Source organism: Danio rerio, chromosome 24, assembly GCF_052040795.2.
Source record: "Danio rerio strain M-AB ecotype USA chromosome 24, GRCz13ab, whole genome shotgun sequence".
Classification (NCBI taxonomy): domain Eukaryota; kingdom Metazoa; phylum Chordata; class Actinopteri; order Cypriniformes; family Danionidae; genus Danio; species Danio rerio.
This window is the reverse complement of record NC_141044.1, coordinates 39,336,474-39,360,351: the sequence shown is the minus strand read 5'-3', so window position 1 is coordinate 39,360,351 and position 23,878 is coordinate 39,336,474. Positions and strand designations below refer to the sequence as shown.

At 34.0% G+C, this 23,878-nt stretch overlaps 3 protein-coding genes across 7 annotated transcripts in view; 1 reads left to right on the top strand and 2 right to left on the bottom strand.

The window, feature by feature from the left end:
• Window positions 1-23,878, top strand: part of pak1ip1 (PAK1 interacting protein 1) — a 379,523-nt gene that overhangs the window by 97,666 nt on the left and 257,979 nt on the right. The window lies entirely within an intron of this gene.
• The window catches only part of map3k14b (mitogen-activated protein kinase kinase kinase 14b), a 471,535-nt gene that overhangs the window by 402,187 nt on the left and 45,470 nt on the right, over window positions 1-23,878 (bottom strand). The window lies entirely within an intron of this gene.
• Window positions 1-23,878, bottom strand: part of grb7 (growth factor receptor bound protein 7) — a 40,353-nt gene that overhangs the window by 13,533 nt on the left and 2,942 nt on the right. The window contains exons 2-8 of the mRNA XM_087310141.1: window positions 16,820-16,988; window positions 14,190-14,331; window positions 10,513-10,669; window positions 4,023-4,144; window positions 3,865-3,939; window positions 1,077-1,214; window positions 509-619 (exon numbers count right to left, since the gene is read on the bottom strand). Coding sequence (XP_087166267.1) covers window positions 509-619; window positions 1,077-1,214; window positions 3,865-3,939; window positions 4,023-4,144; window positions 10,513-10,669; window positions 14,190-14,331; window positions 16,820-16,986 — 912 coding nt within the window. The 5' untranslated portion in view covers window positions 16,987-16,988. The remainder of the gene's footprint in view (window positions 1-508; window positions 620-1,076; window positions 1,215-3,864; window positions 3,940-4,022; window positions 4,145-10,512; window positions 10,670-14,189; window positions 14,332-16,819; window positions 16,989-23,878) is intronic.

The window sequence follows — 23,878 nt, the reverse complement described above, 5'->3', positions numbered from 1 at the left end:
GGAACTTATAGGGTATTTATAGTGGCTTAGAAATCGTCTGATTGGTGAATCATAAATGGAGTAATGCAGGACCAGCTGCAAGCAATCATAGGCACACTATCCTCTCGAAATTATTTTATAAATAAACTTCACAAATAAAATGTAAAGCCTTGGTACATAAAAATATGAACAATAATAGTTCCTTAATGTAAATAATATATTAATATAATAGTAAATATAATGTAATATAATACTACAATATAACATGAGAAAACTCATATTATAATCGATTATATTTATTTATGAACACAATGCGCCTTAAAAAAAAGTGCATATCGAGAACAAATAAACAAACTAAAATGAGCAGAAAATGTCAATCTAAAATAATATAAAGAAATAAAACTCTACTGATATTTAAACTAAAAATAAACCAAAGTAATTTATGATTGAATATAAGATAAATATAAAACAATAATAAACACCACTAAATTCTACCAATAATAGAAAAGAAACACTTCATAACACTTGCCTTAATGCAGAAGACGTGTTCTCCTGGTGCCCCGTAATGTTTTCGGCCAGTGAACACTGTAAACACATTCAGATCTTCCAGATCTCCAGTAAACTGCAGGTGCCGAGGTTCCTACAGACATACAGTTGAAGGTTATAGTTTATCTTTGCCATGATGGCTGTACATAATATTTGAATAGATATTTTTAAGATACTAGTATTGCGCTTAAAGTTGGCATTTAAAGGCTTAACTAGGTTAAGTTAGGGTAATTAGGGAAGTCATTGTGTAACAGTGGTTTGTTCTGTAGACAATCAAAAAATATTGCTCAATGGGGGCTGATAATATTGACCCTAAAATGGATTTTAAAAATGTAAAACTAGTCGAAATAAAACAAACAAGACTTTTTTTCAGAGGATTAAACATAATAGCAAATACTGTGAAAAATGCCTTGCTCTGTTAAACATCATTTGGGAAATATTTGAAAAAGAAAAATTAATTCACAGGAGGGCTAATAATTGTGACTTCAAATGTACATGTCCAAACAGAACAAATGTGTGTGCATGAATGTGCTTTTGTGTGTTTGCGGCACCTTCGACTGTCCTTTGCTGGAGCAGTACAGCCCAGACCGCCGCAAAACAAAATACAGTTTCTTCCAGGATTTCTTTCCACCCTCTCTCACATGCAGAAAGCCCTGAATCTCCGGACAAGAGCCGCTCTTCACCATATTCTTCAACAAAGATGGAGGAAATGGTTAGGAAGTCTGTACCACTGTATTTTGATGATTTTAAAGGGGGCAGAAATCTAAATCCGCTTGATCTTTTTGACATATTTTTTCATGGTAATAATAAAAAGCATTGTGTAAGTAACTCCACACTTTCTCGTTAGCATCAAAACTGCTTAAATTGAAGCCGAAATGACAGGCTATGAACAGTATGTGACACTTTATTATGAATTAGTGTGTATAATAATATAATATTAGAATATAATATATGAGAAATTAATGTAGTAAATAATTGGTTTTATTTATTAACATATAATACATATTAATAAAAAGTGCATATTGAGAATAACCAAATAAATAATCTAAAACTAAAATGAACAGAATACAACGTAAATCTAAAATACTATAAAGAAATGATATGAATAACTCCAGACTTTCCTGTTAGAATCAAAACTGCTTATATTGAAGCCGAAATGACAGGTTGTGTACAGTATGTGACACTTTATGTAATAGTGTGGCTAAACTCCGCCTCTACAGAATATCAACGCCCACTTCTAGATCACTGCCTGCCTAGCTCCACCCATTGACCGATAGCTCCGCCCACTAATGTTATTCTAGTTTTGCCTTTTTAAATTAGTTTTAGTTTTAATACTATTGTAAATTTGCTGAGAAAATAATATTTTTTACTATACATGCTAATTTGTCAATTTATTTATCTATTTTTAAATTTATTTTAAAGCATATTTTTATGTAAATATTTTATTCACACATTTTTGTCTTAATTAAAAGGATTTATTTTATGTTTTGTTAATTTATTTGTTAAGTTGAAAGTTTATTTTATTATTTAATTTTGTTTATGTGTTAGCTTTTCATTTTATTTGTATTTTGCTACAATTTTATTATTAATATTATTATTCATTATTTATTTATTTTTACTTTTTATATTGTTTACATTTTGGATAGTTTTTTTATTTACATTATTTTATTTACATTATTATTTATACACAATGTAACATTAATATGATTATATTTTTAATAGTTTCATTTTTATTTGTGTTTTTTATATTTACATTATTTCTATACATTTTTTTATTTTATGTGTTTAATTAAGCAAATTAATATTAGTATACAGTGGTCCCTCACTATAACGTGCTTCACCTTTCGCGGCCTCACAGTTTCGCAGATTTTTTTGTGCAGTTTGACATGCTTTTTTTTACAGCGCCCTGATAAGCGAATTGTGTTCTGCGTCCTGATTGGCTCAAGACCATTGTCATTGTCAACGCATACAGAATGCGTTCAGCTTGCCAAATTTACATAAATCTTAGATCGCTAGCAGCGTAAAGCTGCGGTCACACTGCACTTTTCTCCACATAGACTTCCATTCATTCGCATGTTATGCAACAGTCTGGAAATGCAAGCTCATGCGACATGTTTGGAAAGTTCAAGCTTGGTGAACTCTGACCTGCGAAATCACATCACGTCATTGTGCGAGACAGATCGAAGATCAAAACATGACCTCTCTGTACAGATATTTTAAATATGGACCAATCGCTTGCTTGTTAAATGTCTAATCATCTTGTTTAATCCCACCCAATTTTCATAGCGCCGTACAGCAGAATTACGCGAGCTCAAACTTCAGTGTGAAGTTTTTCCCCAACACAACGTTCATAAAACGTCCTGCACTGTCAAAGGCACCTGCGGTAGCACCCAAAAGGCAGAGGAAGATGTTAACTATCGCACAAAAAGTAAAACTTCTGTTACACAAATGCTTAAACAGGAGGAAAAGTGTGAAAATATTAATGCCTGTCTGAGAAAAGTATAGAAAAAGTGTAGTGAGGAGTCCTCAGTCATCTTTATTTACTATTATTATTATTTTTTTTGTCCTTTCTACTTTTTATTATTGTATTTTACCTATTTATTTTTGGACATCTGGCTATGTAAGCCTTGTATATTGTTTGTCTGGTATTTGTGGGGGGGTGGATGGGTTCTTAGTTCTGTTGAACTTATGTTATACTGTAAACTACAGCTTGTAAAATTAAATAACAATACCTTGATCAAAAAAAAAAGTGTTGTGAGGAGTTTTACAGGCTTAAAACATCTATAATAATTGTAAAAAATAACGCGGACTACTTTGATTTCACCTATTGTGGGCTATTTTTAGAATGTAACTCCTGCAGTTAAAAGAGACCACTGTATTAGTAACTAATACTATTTGTAACTAATAAAGTTGTGGTAACTAAGAATCTTAACTTTTCTAAATTTGATTGTAATGCAATAATGTGTTCCTTTTGTAAAGCTGCTTTGAAACAGTAATTATTATGTAAAGCACTATACAAATAAACCTGAATTGAATTGAAATGAATGGTATCATTAGTTTTGGCTTAGTTTTTATTTTTGTGAACACAATTTCTACTTAGTTTTTATATATTTGGTTAGTATTTAGTCGCGTGTTGTTAGGACATGGTGTCAGCCAATCACAATAGTGTGCATTTACTTTTAGTCTATAATCTACCATGTCTATTTAAATGTTGTGTTCCAATAAGAGATCAAAACTGGCCAGAAAATTGACTATTACTTCAATATTATGATAAGTGGACTGCAGAGATTGGTACAAATAAACAAAAAAGACCCCTTTAAAAGCTCTGGATCCTCCTACCTGGACCAGCTCTGATGATGTCATGCCTTTAGTGACATCAGCGCTGTCAGAGATCATGTGCTCTGGGAAAAATGACTGGAGAAAAAGGCACAATTAAACACGGCTAGCTGATGATCTGTGCTTGAAATCAAATGTAAACTGTATTGTTGTCTTCATACCACAGGTTTCTTGAAGAACTCGTACTTGGCGTAGTTTTTGCGGAAGAGCAGTTTAGTGTCGCCCTCTACAGGCCAGGAGGACTGAACCTGCAGCACAAGCTCATGGTCTTCCAGACAGCGCTCTGAAAATACAGATACATGCGATAAAAGACTGAATACAAATGATCTTACTAAATCAATTATTACATTACACAAAGAAATACAGCACATATTATTTCCAGCTATTGCATAATGAGGGTTTAAACAAAGTAATTAATAAAGAGCGAAAATAAAACGGTTAACTTACTATAATAACTTTTAAAATTAAATTAAATTTAATAAATAAAAATTGTGTACCATAATCAAAAAATGTGAAAGATGAAATTAAATAATAAATATATTTATTTATTTAAATAATAGTTTTAATTAAAAAAAAATGGGAAACATGGAGCTGTTTTGAACTGGTTACACTATTGCTGTAGCAATAAAATAAAATAAAACTTAAAACTAAATAATACATTTAATTTGATATTACCAATATTTTTGTTCTAATTTTTATTGTGAAAATACAAACACTATATCAGAATAGTTACATATTTTTTGTTGTTGTTTTTTTTACAAAAGAGAAAAAAATGGAAGAAAGAAAAGAAAAAAAACCCTAAAATATAATAATGATAATAATAATAAAAAGATGAAAAGAAAATGGAAACAAGAGTAATAAGTGTACAGAAAATTACAACCAGTTATCACAATCAAATGTTCAGATACATTGTCAATGTTGAGAGTAAATACTTACAATTAAACAGTATAAAATAGTAATAGTTAAAAATAAACTAAAAATTATTTACTACAAAATAAATAAATTAGATTACCAATATTTAAAAAAGAATGTGAAACAAGGACCTGACTTAACCACAATCCAAAACTGTGAAACAGATATAGATAATTAAACTTGATATTAGGGTAAGTGCATGAAAGGGCAAGAAAATGTGAAACCTGGAGCTGTCTGAAACTTTTTACACACTATTACTACAGCTAATAAAATAAAACAAAAAAATTAAATAAATTAATATTACCTTATTTAAAAAATTGAACTTATTAAATTTGATATTAGCATTATTTATAAATGTAAAACCTGGAGCTGTCTAAAACAGCTTACACAAAATTGCTACAGCTAATAAAATAAAATAAAATAAAATAAAATAAAATAAAATAAAATAAAATAAAATAAAATAAAATAAAATAAAATAAAATTAAATTAAATTAAATTAAATAAAATTAAATAAATTTAATTTAAAAATACCATAATCAAAAAAGTGTCAAATAAATTAAATAATTATTTAAATTTGATATTAACATTGTTAAAAATATATTAAACTTGTCTCAGTTTGAAGCTGTTTACACACTATTGTTACAGTTAACAAAATAAAATAAAATATTACCATCATCAAAAAATGTAAAACATAAAACTAAATAATAAATAATAATTTATATTATATAAATTACAATAAAATAATATAATATGAATGACCATTTATATTACCATCAGTCCAAACACATGCGCCATACAGCAGGTGAAGTGGATGAACTAAATTGGCCTTAATGTAAGAGTGTGTGTGAATGCGAGAGTGTGTGAGTGTTTCTAAGTACTGGGTTGCGGCCGGAAGGGCATCCCACTGCATAAAACATATGCTGGAATAGTTGGTGGTTCATTCTGCTGTGGCGACCCCTGATGAATAAGGGACCAAGCCGAAGGAAAAGAAATGAATGAAAATAAAATGGTGATTGTAATCAGCAAGATAAATAGTGTTAATTACAAAAAAACAGTCCTTTTTTTTTACTAATTAAACTGTCCTACGTGCTTTATTAATGAGAAACCATGAAAAAAAAGATTTCTTTTCAAGCTAAAGGTTGATGAAACCCAGGCCAGTGCCTGTCAAAAGATTAACTAGAGCCATTGTAAAAGCCAGTATAACACGTTGGTTGTGTTCATTTTAGTGCTACTTTCCACAAAACACCCCTGGGCCTGATTCCTTTAAAAGAACCAGTCGTAGAAGCACAAAGCCACATGTCAGCTTTTGTGTTAGCATGATTTCCATTCACACTTCAGAAACAAGGTGGCATTTGAGGCGGCATTTAGTGGAACAATGAAGCGTGAATGTGAAATTACATTTCGATTTGTCAAAAGCTATTTGTCTTGCAGTGAAAAAAACAACAACAACCGCATGCAAAACAACAAGTGCATGCAAAACAGCAAACCACTGGGCTTTCCAATACAAGTACTGTGTATTTATACAGTGCATTTATCATGTATGGCCATACACCCAAAGTGCGTCACAATCATGAGGGGGGGGGGGTCTCTCCACTCCACCACTAGACTGCAGCATCCACTTGGATGATGCAACGGCAGCCACAGGACAACGGCGCCAGTGTGCTCAACAAACACCAGCTATTGGTAGAGAGGAGAGACAGTGATAGAGCCAGTTCGGTGGATTGGGAGACCATGATGGGTAAGGGCCTCTGGAGGGAATTTGGGCCACACCCCTACACTTTACGAGAAATGCCATGGGTTTTTTAATGACCACAGAGAGTCAGGACCTCAGTTTAACGTCTCCAAAAGATGACGCTCACTGACAGTATAGTGTCCCCTTTACTATACTGGGGCATTAAGACTCACACAAACTGCAGGTTGAGCGCCACCTGCTGGCCTCACTAACACCACTTCCAACAGCAACCTAGTTTTCCCATGTGGTCTCCCATCCAGGTACTAACCAGGCTCAGCCCTGCTTAGCTTCAGTGAGTAACCGCTCTTGGGCTGCAGGGTGACATGGCTGTGGCAAGCCTTATAGACAATTCCGACAGTATTGATAAAAATACTGATGTAACAAATGGGATATTTTTTGTTTTTCTCCTGTTGCGCTCAACAAACAACCAAATGAACAGAGAAGGGTCTCGTGACCTTAAGGTTAACTTCACACCTTTCTCCAAATTTCAGGAGGTAAAATATTGACACTTAAGCATGACCAAATAACCAGAGAAGGGTCTCCGGAACTTAAAGGGCCATGAAACCCCCTCGATTCAGCAGGGTGTTTTCACACCTCTACTTTGGAAAAAGTCAGAAAAGTGGGCGTGTCCAGCTCTGTTTAGGGGGAGTGTCGGAGAAAGAAAAGAGGCATGGTGTGGGAGTGTCTATTTGGGCGCGCTGAGTTTCAGAGTCAAAATACACACACAGACACACAGGAGAAAGTGATGGTGTTTAACCTACATGGACATCTGTAGTCGAATTATTTGCCAAATTATTAAATGGTGGACTTCAACTGCAGTTTGGCTCTTTCATTCAGGGAATTCATTCATGCCCCTCGCGACAAACACGATATTTGATTCGAGGAGCTGCTGTAAGCGTGTATTTTTCATGCAATGTTTGATACCGCACGGCGAATGAGAGAAAAAAAACCTCCGCATTTCCCAGAAACTTAGATGCACACGGCAGGTAGTGTCAGAAAGCCGCGTGTGTTATTCCGGTCACTAAACCCTACACGAGGTTAAAGTTTGGTTGTGGTGCTAACATGTTTACACTCGGTGCAATAGTTAACTTAGTTCGATACGAACAAACTAAATAAACAAAGAGCACTGGTCGCTCACTTACCAAATCTGTAGAGACAGGACAATCACCAACAACTAGAGCCGCGTCTTTATTAAGAGAATCCTACAAGCGAATCCGGATCTCAGCGTTTGCAGATGAGAACAGCTCTCAGGTAAACAATAATCCTCCTTAGACACGTAAGTTATTGTTGTCGAGCGTCGCGTACACTGTTAATCCACACGTGACTCCAGCTGAGCTCTCACAGAGAGAAAATGAAAACGAAACTTAACTGCAGCAAACTATAAAAGCAACACTTCACGCTTGTTTTGCCAACACAACGTGGCGTGTCTGTCGTGTAAACACGGTGACAATAATGAATATTAATGAAGTTGCACAATAGAGCGCGCTGATTGGTTTGAACCAAGCCTTACTCATGCATTAATGCATTACACTGTAAGACGTAATAAGACACACTCTGGCACAGACGTCCAGTCTGCACGCTGGAATACAGGCTATTATGTCATGCCCGTGACGCAGCTTCAAAAATTTGTTTCAAACCGGAAGTAGGAATTTGCTTGAAATAACGCAAAAACAACCAATTTACACTTTTTAGTGAAATATAGGTGTCCTAATAGTGTGTTTAGCAGTGTGGGACACATATACGACTGTACACAGCTCAAAAAATGTGTTTTGGTGTTTCTTCACCCTTAAAGGTTAACTTTCTCCAAATTTCAGGAGGTAGAATATTGACTCTAGATAATCATGCTGACACTACAAATCTCAAATTTGTGCTTTACAATCAAAAATAATGTGCAACTAGCTGAGAAAGAAGGTGGGCCTGATCAACTCAATCTACTCTCTTACCTATTAGGCCGACCTTTGGCCAGCACCCAAATTTTGACTATAAAGGTGAGGGTTTCTTGCTGAAACATTGAAAGCTCAGCCGTGGGATAAGTGCACATAGCCCAGCATTCTCGGACACAGGTGTTGGTTTTCCAATGTGACTGCAACGGGCTCCCCAGTCTTTGAAGAGGAAAATGATGGCACGTATCTGAGGTTGTATATACTTGTATCAAATTGCTTGGGGTTTTCATTATCTGTCTTTCATTCATGTAATCTCATCTTTATTTCGCATTATAAGCCTTTTATGCAATTTTGTTGTTTTTCGATTAATGATGTTCATGAGTATTGAATATTATTGTGATAATTGATATCAGCTGTGTGTACCAGCAATAAACAGTTGTATTGCTTAATTAGTAGGGTGTATGGACCATTATTGGTGCCTTCTCTTTTCGATTAGCACCACACTTGTCTCACTTGAGTAAAAATTTAAACCATACTAAAACATTTTTGGTATGCTGAAACTATTTGCATACTAAAACTTGGGGCATACTAAAACAACTGACCAGCTTTATTATGTTTTGTTTGTTGGTGAAGTATGTTATTTTACATGTCATTATAAAAGTGTTTGAATTAATAGTCAACATTGTGCAAGATTAATTTCTCGGTCGAGTAGATTATTTTACTCCATTTTACTCTTCACTATATTCTTCAACAGAGACTGAAGAAAAGGTTAGGAAGTCTGTACAGCTTTGGTTTGATGATTTTAAAGGGGTCAGATATCTAAATGAGCTTATCTTTTTTACATATTTTGTTATTGTAATGATAAATAGTATTCTGGAAGTAACTCCAGACTTTCTCGTTAGTATCAAAACTGCTTATATTGAAGCCGAAAAGACAGGTTGTGTACAGTATGTGACACTTTATTATGTCATAGTACCGCCTCTGCAGAATATCAACGACCACTTCTAAATCACTGCCTGCTTAGCTCCGCCCAACTAATTAATTAATCAAATTTATATTTATTTATTTATGCTTTTAATTTGTTTTTAAAGCAATTTTTGTTTTTAACTGCTTACACACATTTGCTACAGCAAATAAAATAAAACATATGTTACCATAAAAAATTTGAAACATTAATTAAATTTGATATTAACATTGTTAAAAAAATGTGAAACCTGGAGCTATATGAAATTGCTAACACACTACTGCTATGGCAAAAAAAAAATTTTATTAAATTAAATTAAGTTGCATTAAATTAAAATTAAATTAAGTTGCATTAAATTTAAATAAATAAAAATTTAATTAAGTTACATTTAATTCAATCAAGTTATATTAAATTAAAATTAAATAAATTTAATTAAGCTGCATTAAATAAAATTTAAAATGAAATTAAGTTACATTAAATAAAAATAAAAATTAAATTTAGTTACATTAAATTAAAATACATTTAACTTAAATAAAAATTAAATAAAGTTACATGAAATACAAATTTTATTAAGATACATAAAATTTAATTCAAGTTACATTAAATTAAAATTAAAATAAGTTACATAAAATTTTATTAAAATTAAATAAAGTTACTTTAAATTAATTAGGTGTCATGGTGGCGCAGTGGGTAGCATGATTGCCTCACAGCAAGAAGGTCACTGGGTTAGTTGGCATTTCTGTGTGAAGTTTGCATGTTTTCCTCGTGTTGGCGTGGGTTTTCTCCGGGTGCTCCGGTTTCCCCCACAGTCCAAATACAGGCGCTATAGGTGAATTGAATAAACTACTTTGGCTGTAGAGTAAAAGTGTGAATATAAGAGTCTATATGTGTTTCCCCAGTGTTGGGTTGCAGCTGGAAGGGCATCCGCTGCATAAAACATATATGCTGGATAAATTGGTGGTTCATTCCACTGTGGTGACCCCAGATTAATAAAGGGACTACGCCGGAAAAAAAAAAGTATGAATTATTAATTAAATTAAGTTACATTAAATTAAAATACATTAAAATTTAATTAAATTACCATAAATTAAAGTTACATTAAATTAAATAAATTTATATTAAATTAAATTAAATAGAAATTTTCCTCTCATGTGTCTTACCCAGGCCTAAAGCAGTATGATGTTCAATGAGAGCCCAGCTTTCCTCATCTGTGCAGTGTGCGCTCTGAGCCAGCATCTGACAGACATCATGTGCTGTCGCTCTGGAGGAGACCAGGACTGAACGGCAGTGAGTGGCATCGCTGAATACCCGAACCACCTATGAATAAACATAACAATCTGGTCAACCGCTTTCCAGAACATACATAATGACTTTTCATGCGTTTAAAAAGCTCCTAAAGAGTGAGATTTTGAAGCTGCATGGCTAAAAGCACTTGGACAGGCATTTATTGAATATTTATTGTCAGGCATATGGCTCATTAGTCTTTCCTTCATTTAGAAAGTAAACTGAAGCCAAACCTTAGAATATAGTCCAGAATATAACCATCCAACATGTATTCTAGATATATCTGACACTGAAACTACAGTTCTTAAATGTTTATTTATTATTCAAAATTTCTATTTGTTTGTTTATTTTGCTCATTTAAACATTTTTGCGTGTGTAGAAGTAATTAGAAACATGCTATTAGCATGCTATTTTATGCTAGCATAACATTAAAACATGATGATGTATTCATGTTAATTCAATTCAGCAAATAAACTGAATATCCTAACATAATAATTCATCCCAGCAGTAAAACATGTTAGCCATGTGCTAAAACATGCTATAAGCATGGCAATTCATGCTAGCATTACATAAAAACATGCTATTATCAGATAAATATTTTCTAGCCACATGGTAAACATTATAAATAATGATAAAAACATGATAATTATATTTGCATGTTATTTTATGCTAGCATAGCATTAAAACATGATAATGTGGTAATGTTAATTCAGTAAAATACGTTAAACATCCTAACATGATAATTAATCTCAGCAGAAAAACATGTTGGCCATGTGCTAAAACATGCTATAAGCACGCCAATTTATGGTAGCAACATTACATAAAAACATGCTATCACCAGGTAAAAGTGTGCTAGCCATATGGGAAGCATGACAAATAATGATAAATGATAATTGTGAAACATGATAATTGTGCTAGACTATGCTAGAAATATGCTATTAGCATGCTATTTTATGTAAACATGTTAATGCTTTCATGTTAATTCATGTCAGCAAACACGCTAAATATTCTCACATGATAATCCATTCCAACAGTAAAACATGTAAGCCATGTGCTAAAAAAAATTTATCAACATGCCAATTCATGTTAGCATTAAATGGTAGCATGTTATCATCAGGCAAATATTTGCTAGCCACATGGTAAACATGATAAATGATGATAGAGATATGGTCATAGTGTTAGACTGTGCAAAAACATGCTATTGGCATGCTATTTTATGTTAGCATAGCATTAAAAATGTTCATGTTATCAAGTTAATTAAAATCAGCCATATTGTAAACCTAAATAATGACAGAGATATGATAATTGTGCTAGGCCATGCTAGAAACATGCTATTATGTGTTAGCATAGCGTTAAAACATGATAAAACATTTTCTATCAATATTTATTGTGCTAATTATGTTAGACCATGTTAGAAACATGCTATTAGCATGTTGTTTTACGTTAGCAAAGCATTAAAACATGATAATGTTTTCATGTCAATTAAAATCAGCAAATATTCAAAATATCTCAACATGAGAATTCATCCCAGAGGTAGAACGTGTTAGCCATGTGCTAAAACATGCGATAAACATGTCAACACATGGTAGCATTTCATTAAAACATGCTATCATCAAGTAATATCTTACTAGCCACATGCAGGGCTCGAAATTAACTTTTTTACTTGGTAGCACCGGTGCTCCCAACTTCAAAAATTTAGGAGCACCAGAAAAAATTTAGGAGCATCAGAAAAAAATTAGGAGCACACACCAAAAATAATTGAGCACCGCTGCAAATTGTATTATAAGGGATTTATTGTATTTTAAAACAACATCAATTAGGACTAACAAAAACCAGAAACAACTATCTAACTAATGCTGAGATGACATTGATATTTGTGTGCAATAATTCCAAAGTGAATGTCGAATAATTATAAAATATTAATGATGATGAAAATGACAATAATAGTGACAATAAATTACATTTGTCATCATCATGCTGCCTTGAATGTGCTTGAATGCAGGTTATCTGCAATAAAAAGTCTGTTACTTTATGAAAAATAAATGTATAGTTTGCATCAAACAAAAATGAAGCATTGCAGTAAGCATGTACTCGATTGATCTCAGCTGGCGGATGAATATTCACCACATGTCATGATCGCTCTCATCTGCGCCTCAACTTTAGGTGGGGTTTGCAAACCTGTGTGCTTTAAGTTTTCACTCTTCAGCCATTTGCATTTCCCGTGGTCATAAAAGCTCCTTCCCTGTCATCTGACAGCGGAATACCTTGAGTTATTGACGGCGTATATAAACCAATATAGCGGCAGGGAAGAGGGATTCAGCACGTTTTTAGCAAAAATCAAAACAGGTCGCACTACAACTATTATCTGCAGTCGCACTAATGTGCCCAAATACATTATGAGGTCGCATAGATTAATTTTCGGGCGCATATGCGACCAAAATGGTCGCAATTTCGAGCCCTGACATGGTTAACCTAAATAATGATAGAAATATGATAATTGTGGTTGACCATGCTAGAAACATGCTATTATGTGTTAGCATAGCGTTAAAACATGATAACGTGTTCAGGTCAATTCAATTCAGCAAATATACGAAACAACCTAACATGATAATTCATCTCAGGAGTAAAACATGTTAGCCATGTGCTAAACATGCTATAAATATGCCAATTCATGCTAGCATAATTACATGAAAACATGCTATCATCAGGTAAATGTTTGCTAGCTACTTGTTAAACATGTTTCTATCATTATTTATTACGCTAATTGTGTTAGACCATGCTAGAAACATGCTATTAGCATGCTATTTTATGTTAGTAAAGCATTAAAACAAGATAATGTTTAATCTTAATTGATAATGTTAATTAATGTAATGTTAATTAGTGTTAATGTTAATTAAAATCGGCAAATATTCAAAATATCCTAACAGGAGAATTCAGAATTCATCCCAGTGGTAAAACGTGTTAGCCATGTGCTAAAACATGCAATAAACATGTCAACTCATGCTAGCATTACATTAAAACATGCTATCATAATGTAAATTCAACCTAGCCACATGGTAAACATGAAAAATAATAATCTAAAGATGATAATTATGTTTAATCAAGCTAGAAACATGCCATTTATGCAAGCATAGCATTATAACACAATAATGTTCATATTAATAAATTCAACAAATATGCTAAATATTCTAGCAGTAAAATATTTATACCAGCACAGTGTTAACATGTTAATTCAGCCAAGGAGAATCCTAAATCCATCTTTCTTTTGGGAGATAATTACCACATTAATCTTTACAATTACAAACAACTACAATACACAATACATGAAAGCTTATATTTAAAAATAAATACAGAGTAGGTGCAATTTAAAGTCATGAGTGCTAAAGAAAGTGACAGCAACTTCTGTTGACACGTCTATGAACTCAATGCCCTGTGATGTGCTGCATTTCCCCAGAGGAACAGGTGTCACCTATAATAACCGTGGAGAATTCACAGCGCTGCAGGCGACTGTCTGTCATTTCAGTCATGGATAAAAGCATGGGGCTTCACTTACATGTGTGCTGCTGTCAGACGGAGGATCCCTGACGCCCAGAGAGCCGGTCAGCACAGGAGACTGTGTCGGACTGCAGAGCTCTGGAAACGGATTGGGAATCAGAGGAGCGGATGAAGCTCGAAATTCCCCTTTAGACGAAACGCTAAAAAATCAAAACACCAAAAACATCATTAAACAGGGGTACTGCAGATCTCAACAAGTCTAATTTAAGACTTTTAAAGACAATTTTAAGACTATTATTAATGAAATTTCAGACCTACACAGGGCTAACCAATAAATAAAGGATTATTTTAATGGCTAATGGATTATTATTAGTGTAATAATAATAATAATGGGCTACACAGTAGTGCAGTGGGTAGTGTGATTGCCTCACAGCACAAAGGTCCCTGGTTCGAGCCTCGACTGGGTCAGTTAGTATATCTATGTGGAGTTTGCATGTTCTACCCGTGTTCGTGTGGGTTTCCTCCACAAGCTAAAAATTGTCCATAGTAAATGTGTGTGGATGAGAGTGCATGGGTGTTTCCCAGAGATGGGTTGCAGCTGGAAGGGCATCCGCAGCGTAAAACATATGCTTGATAAGTTGGCGGTTCATTCTGCTGTGGTGACCCCAGATTAAAAAAGGGTTTAAGCCGAAAAGAAAATGAATGACAAGTAATAATAATAATGGGTGACACGGTGGTTCAGTGGTTAGCACTGTCGCCTCACAGCAAGAAGGTCCCTGGTTTGAGTCCCGGCTGGGTCAGTTGGCATTTCTGTGTGGAGTTTATGTTCTCCCCATGTTGGCGAAGAAGATTTCCAGTTTTTAACAGTCACCCGTCAGCCTAGCATGATGCAGCTCTGTATCCACTGTGATTTAGCTTTATTCATGTGGTTTAAAGGACACTGGTCACCAAGTATATATAAGCTTGGGTGAAAGATATGGGGTCTGCAATATCTTTACAAGGTATTCATGCACCTCTCTCCAAAAATGTTGAATATCTGGGCATTGCCATAATACATGAAATAAGTCACCCGCTTCTTCTTGGCATCGCCAGCATTCTGGATTGTTTTTAAAACCTGCTCTGAACAGTCTCTTAGGAGTCCGAGTAAAATCTATGTACAATTTTAAACTGTATAAGACTTTTTATAACAACTCTAGACATTAATTTTAATTTTCCAGCAATTTTTCCCCAGTTCTAATCTTCAAATGTGCATCCCAAATCTTCTTCCCATATTATCTTAACTGCAGAACTAATATTTTGACTCCATTGACTAGTGAGTAGTGCATAGTAGGGATGTAACGGTATCAGAATTTCACGGTACGATAACACCTCGGTATGAATGGCACGGTACGGTATTTGTTGAGTAATTTACTGGAAAAACAAAACTAATAAAAAGACTCGAAAAAAAGTGCCAAAAGTGTTTATTTACCTTAGCACTGAACATTTCAATGATGTACAAATTAGCCATCTATCTGTAAGTTTCGAAACAGGAATTTCAATTTTTCAATTTTAATAACAAAAAACTATTAAATCATATAAAAAATAAAGTTTCAATTTAGTATTGTTGAAAACTCATCACATTCAACATTTAATCACTCACTCACTTAGATGGGTTTTTTTAAGGAGAATTATCATATAACTATAATCTGGTAAAAGCTGGGATCTCTGGGCATGTCTCCTGCAACAGAAAAAAACCCTCTCATTTGGGACTGAGGTTTCTGGGACAGAGAGATATGATTTAGCCAAGGTTGACAGCAGTGGGTAACGTTGTGCACTGTCTTTCCACCACTTGAGAGGACAAGCCATGAGTGAGATAGAGGTCTCTTTGCGGTACAAGTCAATGTCTGCATCAATCTGAACAGTGTGCTGTGTTCTGCAGTCCCCATGACTGTTTTTAGTCGTATTCCCCAACTTATATTTCACCACAGTCTGGCAGTGCCTGCATACTGTTTTTTTTTCTTTATCTGTCACCTTTTCTACTTTTTTGTATCTTTTTAGAAAGAAACCGAAATGCTTCACACATCCGATTTAAAACCCGCTTTAGCTTCGATCATTTCCAGCTCTTTTTTTATCCCCGCTACTAGCAACACACTCCATTTCCCGATTACTGGATCTGTAGTGACAACAGACCGCAAGGGATGATGGCCACGCCTAGGCTGATAGGAATTGTAGTTCCTGCTACCTCCCGTTCGCTTCATTCGCCTACGCAAACTTTTCTCAGAAATATAGTTTTATTGAGTCATGCGCCTACAGTAATATTAAAAAAAATTACTATTGCGGTATGACGGTATTTACAATATTGTTACATCCCTAGTGCATAGTATACTATTCAGAAGCTTCAAGTCCAGTACCTATAATATTGCGGGCCATGTTATCAATAGTTTTACCCTTAGGAGAGTTTGAAGGGTACCCAAGACATTTGTGAGCAAATATCTTAACTGTAGGTACCTCCAGAACTACCTGCTACAGAAGTAAAATAAAAAGTACTAAATGGTAGTGGTTAAATTAAATTTGCACCTGCTGGAGTCATAAAATAAAATAGACACTTATTACATTCAGTAAAAGATATCAATTAAATAAACAGAATTACATTGTCATGCATGGTAAGGAATAATTTCAAGTACATGCAAAAAGGATTGCCTGACTCACCTGTGTGAGTTTCTGATGTTCAGAGGAAGCGACGAGCGAGGTGTTGACATCTGAAGGTTTTGTGAAGATGGAGAATATTTGACAGACACTGAATGCCTCCTGGGCACCGTCTCAACTGGAGACCTCCTGAACACCTCCACCTCTGACCTGCAGCCCTTCACCTCCATCACTGACAACAAAACCCGTCCAGGCAAGGTTATTACAGTGGTGCACCTCTAAATTACTTTCATTTTGATATCATTTTTAATTGGCTGTATATTTCAGTTTAGTTTTAGTTTTATACATTAAGTATTTTGTTAGTTATCGCAATGCTCAACAACATTGCATATTTTTTTTTAGTATCATGCAGACCTACTACACTGTACAAAATATCTGTAAATTGACAGTTGCCCATATTTTGTGATTTATCCTTTTTATCCCACTTATTTATGCTTTTTAAATGGCATTATGGGATCTTAATCTTTCCTCCAAAAGCTTTTGAAGTTAAAAAGTTTGGAAAATTGACTTTTAGAGCAGCACGATTCTGGCTAAAATGAGAATCGCGATTTTTTTGCTTAAAATAAAGATCACAGTTTTCTCACGATTCTGTAGATGTAAAATAAAGGTAAGGTAAAAACAAACATATGGCACAACATCGATAATAATATTATGTGTAGGTCTACTGGTTTCTATAAATAATTCTATTCTACTTATAATAATTCGGATGTTGAATTATTATCTTTGAGATATATGCTTGCAATCTGTCATATAAGACAAATTTATTCACTGGTAAAATCAGACATTTTCCATTATCAGAACATATTCAACATTATATAGGCTAGAGTAGTTATACTGACACTGTAAACATTTATTTTCATGCACAACTGTGGGTTCACTATGAAAGAAAAAAAAACATTTCAAATGCTTGTCGTAATCATAACTCTAAAATGCGATATGATCATTTAAATGAAGTGCACACTTTCGGTTTCATTTTGACTGCTAAGTACTGTTAATACTTCCCGCACGGTTCCCAAACGATCACTCTGTGCCACAAACTCAATATTATTTACAACTGTATAACCTGTTACTTGCAACCAGGCACGTGCACACATAGGGCTCAACCTGTGCAGTGCACATGCCCTTTTTAGTCTTGGATAGAAAGTGCCCTTCCAAAATGATCAAAAGTGCCCCCGCGACGCGGCACACCTTCGGTCCCGCCCTTCAGTAGGCGCGCGACAACACCGCTCTTGAGTACGCGCGCGACAACACAGCTGATCAGTACCCGTGCGATAACACCACTCTTCAGCAGCACCCAATTCTGCTGTTTTGTAATGAATCGAAAGCAAATTATATTTGTCTCCTCTTTTTGGCTGATTTTTCTGAAAAATGGTCTGATCCGTGACCAAATAATGTGATCCAAACCATGAGATTTGTGATCTCTTACACCACTAACAGAGAGGTGTCACATCCGTAACGAAGCTTTTTCCTCATAAATGCAAAAATGTGAAATAAAATCAATGTTTTTTTGCTCTATAGTGAGCCAACTCCAGTTGTCGTTTTTGTGTGGAGTTTGTATGTTCTCCCTGCGTTCGCGTGAGTTTCCTCCAGGTGCTCTGGTTTCCCCCACAGTCCAAAGACATGCTGCAGGTGAATTGGGTAGGCTAAATTGTCCGTAGTGTATGAATGTGTGTGAATGAGTGTTTGTGAATGCTTCCCAGAGATGGGTTGTAGCTGGATAAGTTGGCGGTTCATTCCGCTGTGGCGACCCCAGATTAATAAAGGGACTAAGCCGACAAGAAAATTAATGAATGAATGAGTGAGCCAACTCTCATCTCTTTGATTAGCACAGTTTTTTTTCTTTTGGATTGAACAGTTTAATTCACAGAATTTCTACAAAGTATGCTGTATACTGTAAACTCGAACACTTTTTTCCCCATAATGCATGTTTATATCCTTCAATTACAATCTAAATTTTTTTTACAGATTGATGTTTTTATGATTCTATAAATGTGAGTTGTTTTGGAAAATATAAACACATGTATTAATATGGTGTTACTTTCTCTCTGAATTTATGTTTTGATTTTACTGCAAATGTCCCATCCATAACACTGAAACTGCTCGAACGCAAACAAAACTCCCTTTCCCGAAATAGAACCTGATTTTCTGCCAAGAACAGAATGAAAACAATGACGTGTGCCAGAAGTGTGTAACGCGAGTCACACCTTTCGCAATGGTTTTGTTATGAATCTTTTCTTCTGCGTTTCTCGAGGAGACTGTTGACTAGACGCTGATGTTGACTGAGTTAACTTGTGAACCAGGAAACTGTCACTGAAACTCAACCGTTCAGCAAACAACAAACTAATGCTTGTCAACACTCCTCTACAGGTCTGTTTGCTCACGGGTACACAAGCAATCGAACAACGACATGTTTAAATATTTATCCAATAGATGACAGATTAGACACTGCTGGCTAAAACACTTTATACATGCACCTGTCAATTTTTTGTTATAAAACATACGTAGATATTCTATAATTCAATATATAGCGTGATATTAAAACATGCACAATATTGATTCATCAAGAACGTCAAATACAGTGAATAATTATTTATTATTGAAACTTTTGCAGTGTTTTTTGGGAATATACAGATTGCTGTATTTGCAAGACTTAATAAGTGATTTATTTTCAAACTTTAACATGTTCACAAACGTCAATTTAATGACTACTACAAAGGCATTTATTAATCTTAGGTGATGTTAATTTATGTAATGCTAAATAATGCATTAAAAAATGCTAAAATGCACATTATGCGGGGCTTAATGTACGGAAACAAATCGGCACTGAAACCCATGTCCTCTGGTATGACACTATAACAAATACACTAACTGTTATTGAATGTGTTTTATATATTTAATGCCAAAGTCAGTTTACACGAAGTTACACAAGTCAAGCGTATTAGTAAGCAGCTTATGAACAATTTTAACATAAAATAAAAATAAATGATAAATCAAGCAAGTTAGTAAAAAATTAAACTAGGGTGAACATTCTGCGTTCTTCTGCATTACGATAACTAAATAAAACCATATACAGTTAGCTCAACTTAAGTTGTAAGCTTAAATTCAGTTCATTTAAATTCAGTAAGGTCAACTCAATTTGTTCTTTTAAAAGTAAGAACTGTAAGAATTGTGTTGTTTCAACTCATTTTAAATAAGTAGTTTGAACAAGCACAGCTGAATCAAATTAACCTTATGAGTCCATTGAACTTATGTTATGTTAAACTGACTTAAAACAGCTTGCGTAACTTATAAAATTAAGTTAGAACATGATTGACTCAGTTTAATAAGTTACAATGACCTAAAAACATGCTGTCAGGACTAATTGATCATATAATTTTTTACAGTGCAGCAAAGGTCATTTTTTTGAGTGTATAAAGGGCTTGCAACCACTTACCTTAAAAAATTGAGTGAACATTTTCAGTGATATGCTCATTTTTAATCTGCAACTAACTAAAACGTATTTAGTTGAAGGACTGAAGCCCCATGAAGTGTGGTCAAAAATGTTATAACCAGTGAGTTAAAACCAAACACACGTCCTATTACATGCCACATATGGTGATGCAGATGTCTCCAAAACAGGTGGACAAATCTAAACTTAACTGAAAAAAATTATTAAAGGATGATTCCTTGAATTTACTTAATTTTTTTAAGTTAAGGGGTTGTAAACAATTTGTTTATGTTGAATTTAAACAAATAAATTAAGTTGAACATTACTAAATTTAATTAGTTTGTTTAAATTCAACACAAATAGATTGTTTGCAACAATTTTGCAGACAGCATTTTTTTCAGTGTTGTTCTTATTCAAACAAATATAAATATGCATATTATAAATAATACTGCTAATAATAATACCAGTAATGCAAATTGTCATGAATAAACCGAATAAAGTAATTTACTAAAACTTAAATTTAATGAGTTAACATACTATTCTTTTGCATTAAAATAACTAAAAGACCATACGAATTAAGTTCAACATAATTTGTCAAAATTCAGCCCAAATAAATTTACTAAGTTCAGCTTAATTTGTTTGTTTATATTCAGCCCATAAACTATTACAGTTGGGTTCCACACAATTCCTTCATGTTGTTCCAACTCAAATCTATAAAGTTAGCATAATTGTTTTGAAAATAAAACAATTAAATTGCCCCACACCAAAAAAACTTAAGAATTGTGTTGTTTCAAATTTTTAAATGTGTATAAATGGCTTGCAACCACTTACCTTAAAAAAGTTGAGTAAACATTTTCAGTGCAAATTTGTAATTTTCAACAAATTAAAATTGAAGGATTAAAGTCCCATCTGAAGCCAATGATGTGCACCTCTTCAGTTTTTGCCTCTGACTTTTTTATGTGTGTGTATATATATATATATATATATATATATATATATATATATATATATATATATATATATATATATATATATATATATATATATATATATATTTTTTTTTTTTTTTTTTTTTTAACTTATTATAACTTTTTTGGAACCACTATAAAATGACACTGAAAAAAATTGTTGCAAGCAATTTATATGGGTTGAATTTAAACAAAAAAAATTTAATTTCAGTAATTTAATTGTTTAAATTAAGGCCAAATATATTGTTTAGTAAATTCAAGGAATCATGGGATCATCTTTGAATCGTTTTGTCAGTGATAGGTTTGTTGTCCTTTGGCATCCCTATTTATTGAAAAAATCTGACAAGTCATGGCAAAAAAATTAGAAATCATTATTTCATTTAACATAAATAGCATTTTAAGATGAGTGTTCAAAAAGTAAAATAAAATCTCACACCATTTGTATATCATTATAAGTTGCTTTTCTTCATTTTTGTTATGTCAAACCATTGGATCTTTTACAATTCAGTCAAAGTAAAAACAACAACAGTGAAAAAAATTATAAAGTTAATGACCTCTTATATTTTCTCAAACATCAGACTTCAAACTACATAAATATACCCATTTCATTCCACAAAAAAGCATCTTTACTGTCATAAAAACATACAATTTTAGAAAGCAGGTAATAACTAAAAATCCTTGCAGTTCTTAACATAATCAATCAACTGCGAAAGTAACTATTAGTAAACTTTTTTACTCCCTATTTTCCTGCAGCTCAAACACTATCAGGCCCTTCCTGTCAAATTAAAAAGATGATGTCATTCTTAAACCAACAGAGCTGTATTGTACAAGGCTGCGGGCTCTACTTACATCAAAACACAAAGACGGAAACCACACACACCACATTTTCATGCTCAGAGAGAAAAGAGCATTTGTGGGTTTCTATTGAACGTGCATCAGAAAAACCACTAGACTGAATATCAGGATGACTTCAAACCAAGCACAATGAGAGTCAGAGTGGTGCGCAAACAGGCGGGACAGAAATGAAAGTAAACACACGGCGACATGCACCTGAGTCTGACAGCTTCACAAATAAAGCGCTTGTTTATTCTGCTTTGAACTGTTGTTTTGTCACCTAAAGATATGTTTCCAAAGAATAGTGATGATATTCAGAGCACATGAAGTCTGTGTATTAATAACAACAAAGTACTGTAGCAAATGATGAAAACAACGGACTTGGGTCAACAAACAAATAAAAGTAATATTAATTTCCCTTCTTAGCCTTAAAATTATCAGGGGTCGCCACAGCGGAATGAACTGACAACTATTTCAGCACATGTTTTACACAGCGGATGCCCTTCCAGCTGCAACCAAGTTTTGGGAAACACCCATACACACTCTCATTCACACACACACTTATACCCTATGGCAGAGATGCCCAAAATAAGGCCTGCGGGCCAAAGTTGGCCCATCGTAACCTTTGATTTGCCCCACCATCCTATCTGAGAGAAGAGCGAGTATGATGGATAGGGTTTGAGTGGTTGCCTTTAACACAGAGATCATAATTCCTAATTTGACATAACCTTTTTACTCCAAAAAAGCAAACTGAAAATAAAATGTTTCAATTAAATGTTGTAAATTAATCTGCTTTTTAATTGTAAATAGTCACACATAGGGGACTATGCAGAAGACATCAGCAAGCAAATAAAGGCAAAAACTAGTGTAATTCTGTTATAAATGAGATTTTGTTTTTACTGTAATAAGTTCATTATAAAAATGTAAAAAAAAAAAATACTGTATCAGTTCATATGAAGCAATGTTTTCTTGTAATTTTTTATATAATTAAATAAATTAGGAAATCACTCATGGCAACTATTAGGGCTGCATGATTAATCGAAAAAAGATTGCGATCTCAATTTAACCCTGAATTCTCGTTTCTACGATTCAGCTAATTATATTTTCAAGGTCAGGAGAGAAGGCCACAAGTCTTCACATTAGCCCCTTTCACACAGTGATACCGGTAAATATCCGGAAGATTTCCGGAACGACTTTACCGGTATATTCAAAAAAGCGCTGTTCACACAGGCGAGGACGTTACGGAAATTTTCCGGAAAAGAGCATTCACACATCCATTCCAAAATACCGGTAAATTCTGACATCATTCACCACAAATGAGCTTTAAACGGCTGCGCTTGTATTTGTAAACATTTGACTAAATTACAAACTCTGTGGATGATCAATATTGTGAACAACTTTCGCAGGATCACTTTCGCATGTCGAGATGTTCATAATATGTGCGTGTGCAGGCGCTCACAGGCTGTTTCAAAGGCACACGCAAAGCTTAAAGGTAAACAAACAACGGCTTATCATAAGCATCTCGTCGATGATTATTTACACAGTTGGCATAAAGAAGAACATATAAACGTGATCTGACTAACTTTTAAAAGCTAAATGTGTCTGGAAAAATATTCAAAGGTTTTTATTCTCACAAACCGCGCAGACGTAAATGCGTCTGACTGTTGTGATTGGCTAAAGCAGACGTCTCACGTCAGCACGTTCTAGACGTGCACGCGCTTATTACGCCAATCTTCCTTCTGCATTCACACAGCGCAGCATTCCGGCAAATTGCCGGTAATGTTACAACTTCTCTTTCCAGAAAATAGCCAGAACGAATTTACCGGTATTTTC